This window comes from Sinocyclocheilus anshuiensis, unplaced genomic scaffold (assembly GCF_001515605.1).
Source record: "Sinocyclocheilus anshuiensis isolate Anshui unplaced genomic scaffold, SAMN03320099.WGS_v1.1 scaffold55, whole genome shotgun sequence".
In the NCBI taxonomy this organism is placed as follows: Eukaryota; Metazoa; Chordata; class Actinopteri; order Cypriniformes; family Cyprinidae; genus Sinocyclocheilus; species Sinocyclocheilus anshuiensis.
This window is the reverse complement of record NW_015549647.1, coordinates 2,400,362-2,407,272: the sequence shown is the minus strand read 5'-3', so window position 1 is coordinate 2,407,272 and position 6,911 is coordinate 2,400,362. Positions and strand designations below refer to the sequence as shown.

The window sequence follows — 6,911 nt, the reverse complement described above, 5'->3', positions numbered from 1 at the left end:
ATTGTCTAAAGTTTCAATTAACTGTTCTATTTCAGAACAATACTTTTTTCTCATTTTTATATGTCAGGCTGTAGAGGTTTAAAAGAAAAAGACAATGTTTTTGCATAGCAACAAGTTGAGATTATACGCAGAGATTACACAGTAAATCAGTTGCATGGGGTCTCTCATGGGGTTTGTTGTAATGTAAAAATATCGTCCCAAAGGAATCGTATTTTTTGATAGTGAGTTTGTGTTTGGTTCAGAGTTTTTGACATCCTTAGCCTCCAACGTTTCTTTGAGGCTTTGATTGATAGGCAAAGTTCTAAGGCCTCTAAATTATCAACATGATCAAAACATTGCAGAAAAACCTGTTGTACACGATCTAGTATATGCCTTCTGCCGTCTGATTGATAGTTTATGCTTTTTAGCAAGTACAATTCCTTTTAGTATAATTGTGTAAAAAAAAACACCACATCTAAAAAAAAGTAAATGTAAAAAAAATGGTACACGTGTCTTTTTGCTGTGAAATCTTTACTGATTTTTATTTGTAAAACATAAGAATGACTTTTATATTGTTAGTAATAGTTAGTAAGATGAACACTTTTAAGTAACTTTAAATTTACTTAATTATACATACTTTTTTTTTTTAATCATGTTAAAATGTGAGTATGAAATATGATGTATCAAGCTTTTGAGAGATCTTTCAGTCATCATTGTATTGCATCGCATTATATGTAATGAGCTTTGTTTATAAAACTAGGCATTTCAATATCTTATTGAGACATTATTGGGAGATATAGAGTGATGATCTGTATTTATGTTAATTTTATGTCAATATTTATTAGTCATAAAAGCCTGATGTATTAAATATGATGCGTACTTCTGTGTCATCTCACTCATCGACTCAACATCAACCAAACACTTCACACAGCAAAAGTAGGAATTACGGTCACCTATATGACTAAGGGTGGCTATATTCTGAACCACAGAAATCCTGTTTCTACACTCTGAGCAAACTATGCCAAGATGTACTTTTAAGCAGGTATAAAATATTTTTAGTCAGCTTTGCACAGGATTGTCATCCAGCACTCAAAGCATAAGTGACATATACTGCACTAATTGGCTAGGAGGGTCTAGTTGTAGCAAACTCTCCCTGCAGTTAAGTGTCTTGCTCTAGGGTGCAAATAAAATTGCAGGTTTGTAATCAGTTACTCATTACTTGCTGGATCACCTGGGATTGAATCTACAACCTCCACAGGACATAGTTCTGCCATAGTCACCAAGGGGCACTAAGTTCTTCACTTGTGATTAACTTTTAAATTGGCAATCCTTTGCCTGTATTTGTGTGTACTTACTCACAGTGTAAAGCCGTGATCACAGTAAACTGTTCCCTCTATTAGCTTTCATTATGCATGCAAACACAGGAGACATAAACCGCAAGCTCGTGTGGATAAGTGTTGCATTCTGCAATGTAAAAAAAGTTAAAGTTTGTTGAACTCTGACCTGTGAATTTGTATGACGACTAATAATGGATCTACAGTAAACATCACAGATGGACCTCTTGGGTGAATTCAAAGAACACAAACTTAAAGCTGCAGGTTTGCAGTGTTGCTGGCATAGAATTTATTATTGTTTAATTATGATTTATTATTTATTCTAAACAAAAGCTTGACATGTCATCCAGGTTTGTTGCAGTCAAAGTAAAATTTACTAAAATAATAGTGCTACATAACTTTGTTCATGTTCCCCTGTAAATTTTTCATTGTCTGTGCAGATTTAAATTGGGTAACACTTTAGATTAGGGAACACGTATTCACTTTTAACTGTTAAGAGTTTTCCCTCAATAAACCCTTAATTTGCTTCTTATTGATAGTAATTAAAGTAGTTGTTTAGGTATGAGGTAGGGTTAAGGGACCTAAAATATGGTCATGCAGAATAAGGCATTAATATGTGCTTTATAAGTACTAATAAACAGGCAATATGCTAGTAATATGCATGCTAGAAAGCAACTGGTTAATAGTGTTACCTAATCTAAAGTATTACTTTAAAGTGTAATATTTATTGTAAATATAGACTATATATCTTTTTTCACTTTTGTTACTGACTGAATCAAAAACCATTTGTCAAGAACATTTCATCAGATTAGTACTGCTTTTTCACAATCAGTCTATTTCTCTGTGTTTTTTCTTCAGGTGGCTTCTCATTGGAGTCCTTCCTCAGCTTACAAGCGCTTGTCAAACTCTCCAGAATGAACAGGGCATTTAACAGGAGAAAGGGTAAGGGAATAGAGTTGGTGGGCATTTAACAGGAGAAAGGGTAAGGGAATAGAGTTGATGTTCCTGCAATGTCAGCTGCAAATATGCCAACAAGCCTGACTGATTGATGAAGACAAATGTTCATTTATGCCAGCTGCTTGTACTACAGAATTCACTGTTACATTAAATTGACCTGAAACCAAAGTCTTTGAAGAACATGTTAGCTAAATGTTTTTCATTTGATAGCTAATTACGTTTTTTAGCTGCACCATAAGGGACGCAGTTCCTAGAGGTTTTAGCTCCCTGTAAAAACAATGACTTATTTTGTTTCAACACATTTTCTTTGGGGAAGTAATGACTTCCAGGCCTGAATTAAAGCTTGCTGAAATGGGACGCACACTCAAGTTTCACCCCACACATCAGGTTTTCAATGCTTCATTTCTGGCACTCATTTCTGCACTTCGTTTCAAATTCCAAACCTCCCCTACACACGCATTTTGCCTAATTTGAATAGACCTGCGGACAGACCTGGATTCATAGGTGACACAGGTGAGCCTACTTCACACAGAAAGTGTGCCTTCTAGGCTAATGTTTTATTAATGGCGATGACAGAGTAGCCTCTGGACTTGCTGGTGTGGTCACAGCCCATATTTGGCGAGTTTATCTCCAGCCACAGACACTGCAGTAGTAGGTTGCTTTGAATATTTCATAGCTCTCAATTGGGATTCACTCTTTGCCTGAAATTATTGTTAAGTCCAAACAGACACTTTTGCACACGATTCTCTTTTTCAGAAGATGATAATGCTGCTTAACGAACTAGAAATTATGTGAGACCTCACATTCATTGACCTTTATAGTCAGCAAGGGACACTTTACTGTGTGTAAACAGTTCTGCTGAATGCACAGTGTTAATCAAAAAAGGTTCAAAAGGAATATTAAAGATTTTAGGCAAAAATAGAAATACTGTATGAGTTCGAATGATTCATGCGTCTGCATTACATACATATTCTGAACCTGTTAAAGAATGTATCCATGGTTACATAAAAAAATTCCTGCAGTTCAGTCGGAAAGCTAAGTTTGGACTCATATTATAGAACAAAACATAAGTTTGAAAATTGCAATTCTAAAAACCATTGTAAAAGTTAACCTAGAATGTGTTTCATTGCATTCTTAGGTGATTATCTGATTGAAAGACTGGTGACATTATAACATGATATATTCTGACATGAATTAATTTAAATCAAATCAGAATTTAACTGAATCAGGAGTTTCTGAATGAGAACTGAATTAGGAAATCTGTGGCTGTTACATTAAAGTAATTTAAAATTTCCAAATAAAAAAATAAGACTTGCTTTAAATTTTGAAAATGTTTCGTATGTAAGCTTCATATGTAATTTGATGTAAATTAATTTTTTTATATTGTAACAACAAAAAGCTCATATGATTTTTTTTTAAGTCCTTGTAGAAAGCTCTTAGTTGGTTTAAACTGGTTTAAATCTCCCTGACTGAACAAAAACCCCTGAATAAAACTCAAATCAGACCTGGCTGTCAGGATCATGAACCTGTTTTGTTATGTTTTGCCCCTGTTTCTGTTCCTGTCCTCGTTTAGTTAATTAGTCATTCTGTGCACCTGTGTTTGGTAATTGTCCTGTGTTTATAAGTTATTGTCTGTGCATTTCTCCTTGGTTGGGTCTACTTGTTGTGAACGTCAACCTTGTGCTTTGTATCTCCCCTTTGGATCATTAAAAGACTCTCGTTCTGTGAAATCTCCACGTCTCCTTGCTTCCTCATGCCCGTGCTCCAGCGTATTGTGACAGAAGACCCGACCGAATACAGTTACCTCCATGTGTCTACCCTCCGTTTTTCTCACAGTGTTTTTGTTTCCGTTGTGTTTCACCTCATGGATCCCTTCACCCGCCCGGAATTCCTCCTCCTCCTGCTGGAGCAGGGGGACAGATCTCTCGAGGACCATACGAGACTGTTCCGGCTGTTAGCTAGCACCACCAGCTACCCGGATGACGCGCTCTGCTCATTCTATGACGCAAGCTTGAACACTGCGAGCAGAGTGCCGTCGTCCGAAGATGGTCCTCGAGTGCATTTCGCCACCTTCGTGGAATGGATTCTGGCAAGAAACAGATCGCCATCCACCACCTGCCCTGATCCACTCCAGACCCAGTGCCCAGCCCACCATCTCCCCGCGGTGCGGAGCATCAGCCCGAGCCCACCGATGACGGAGAGCCCATTACCGCCGCGATCAACGAGCCAGCGCAATGCCAAACGACTGAGCGGAGGATCGCCCCGGATTTGGAGCCCCACCCGTCAGACCAGGTGCGAGAGCCGGCGACAGTGCCCACCATGAGGGGAGCAAGCCGTGGACGGTGAGAGCGCGGAGTGTAGCTCCGCCCACTGCACCGCGGCTGAGGGTGAGCTAATTATACATCTGGGACTGCTGGACATAGAAGGGGACTTGATAGACTGGGAAACAGATCTGGAGGTCGACTTGCCCCCTCTCCTCTCTCCTTCGTCCCCGCTGGTCCCGTCCAGTCCTGAGGTGGCTCCCGTTTCCAAGTCCAGCCAGGAGTGGGCTCTGATCCCCGAGGGCAGCCCTGAGAGCCCGGAGGCTCACGAATGACCACCCACCCGCCCGCTCCTGCCTCCTCCACCGCTGTCGTCTGGCAGCCCCTCTGCTCGCCCTCACCATCAATACGGTGCAAGCGCCACGGGTCTGCCATCCTCCATCGTCGCCATGGCTGGAGCATCCCTCACCTCCCCCTCCAGCCTCCGAGGCCCGGACTCCGCCTAGGCCCGTAGACCCAGCAGCTCCACCTCGGCTCTTAGCTCCCTCACCTCCACCATCACCCGTCGATTCACCAGCTCCACCGGGCTCCCTCGTCCCTCCGGCTCCACCTTGGTCGGGCGTCGCTGCACCTCGTCACTCCGTCCCACCAGCCCCATTGGGCTCCTTCCTCCCGCCAGCTCCACCTTGGTCCTCAGTCGCTCCGGTTCCGCTGCGGATCTCCGGATGTCCGCCACCGCCTCGGTCGCGAGAGCCCTCGGCTCCACCCTGGCCCCCCGGATCCTCGGCATCCCCCTGGCACGTTGGCTCTCCGTCTCCGCCTCGGGCTCCTCCGCCACCTGCTCTGCCGCCATTGGTCGGCCCCCTGGAGTCGACGGCCATTCCTCCTCCATGGCTCCTTCCTCCGTCGGCTACACCGTGGGTCGCCATCATGGCTGTGGCCTGGGTCCTGCTTGGTTCCTCCTGCTTCAAGTTCCTCCTGGTCTCTGTCTGCCGGCCCCCTCCCGGGTGTCCGTCCTCTTCCTGAGCCGCCTCCCAAGTTTGGGGGGTGATATGTCAGGATCATGGACCTGTTTTGTTATGTTTTGCCCCTGTTTCTGTTCCTGTGTTCCCTTATTTGGTCATGTTCCTGTCCTCGTTTAGTTAATTAGTCATTCTGTGCACCTGTGTTTGGTAATTGTCCTGTGTTTATAAGTTCTTGTCTGTGCATTTCTCCTCGGTCGGGTCTATTGTTGTGAACGTCATCCTTGTGCTCTGTATCTCCCTATTGGATCATTAAAAGTGCCTGTGCTCCAGCGTATTGTGACACTGGCTGACAACAAACTAGCTTTGTGGAACAGGCTGTTTTTGCCACTATAAAGATGACCTTTATTTATGGAAAAAATAGCAAGTTTTGCTATTCTTTAGCAAAAGGTTGAATTTAAACTAATGTTCATAAGATAAATTAGCCTGGCAGGGTAACTTTGGTAACAGGTTGTATTTTAACATTTAATGTGCATTAAGTGATCTCATCCGTGCTCTTGCATTTTACCAGTTGTTTTGAATGCTTACCCTTTATGATTATTTGTGTTTAAATTGACAGCTAATCGGTGGGAGCAGTACAAAATGACCTTTAGACCTGAGCTCTGGACAGAGATGTCCTGCGGTGCAGTAACCTTTTCATAATTCAGCAAGGTACAGGGAAAAGCAAAGGGTAAAGCTAAAAAAGGGTAAAGCTGTCTCCTTTGCCCCACATTTGTTATTTTTGAGTTCAAAGACCAATGAGTTACATGAACCTGTTAATTGCACTGTTGTGGTTTCACTCATTTTCTTTAGTATTTAAAAATACTGCAATGACCTAGTAGATTGCTGTTATTAATTTTGGAGGTTGCATGCCTCAGCAGTTTTCTCCAAAGTACAGACTCAAATCTTCTGAACTTGGAGAAGTATTCTCTCTATAGTTTTGCAGTACAAGAGCTGAACTGTAGTTTTTTGCTGTAAAGTGTTGTGATTTTATAAGAATGTATGTAAGGTTATCATGGAATTATTGAGATTATCATAATCTGCTTAATATGTAAATAACATTGCATTAGCCTTCATTTAATTTGTGGTGTTTGCTAAGACAAGCATTACTATTATTCTTGCTGAACAGATTCCTAAAGCCCCATTCAGCTTGAGGAGAGTTTTTCGACTGGTTAAAGTCCAATAGTCAGAGTTTCTGACTCTAAGGGGTCCCCGGTTATATCTTTTGTTTTAGAGGGCCCTGAGAGCCCCTGTTGGCACATAATTTTGGGGAGCTAAGAACCTTTTTTCTTTTCTTTTTTAAATGCTGGAATTTAATGATTTTCATGAGTTTTGGATCTATTAATGGTTCTTACATGCTACGTGAAGCTACTACCAAG

The 6,911-nt window shown here is 41.8% G+C and overlaps 1 protein-coding gene across 5 annotated transcripts in view; it reads left to right on the top strand.

Annotated features, from left to right (window-relative positions):
* Window positions 1-6,911, top strand: part of LOC107660061 (PTB domain-containing engulfment adapter protein 1-like) — a 49,334-nt gene that overhangs the window by 23,675 nt on the left and 18,748 nt on the right. For all 5 annotated transcript variants that reach the window (XM_016449249.1, XM_016449247.1, XM_016449245.1 and 2 more), the window contains exon 2: window positions 2,172-2,255. In XM_016449249.1, coding sequence (XP_016304735.1) covers window positions 2,172-2,255 — 84 coding nt within the window. The remainder of the gene's footprint in view (window positions 1-2,171; window positions 2,256-6,911) is intronic.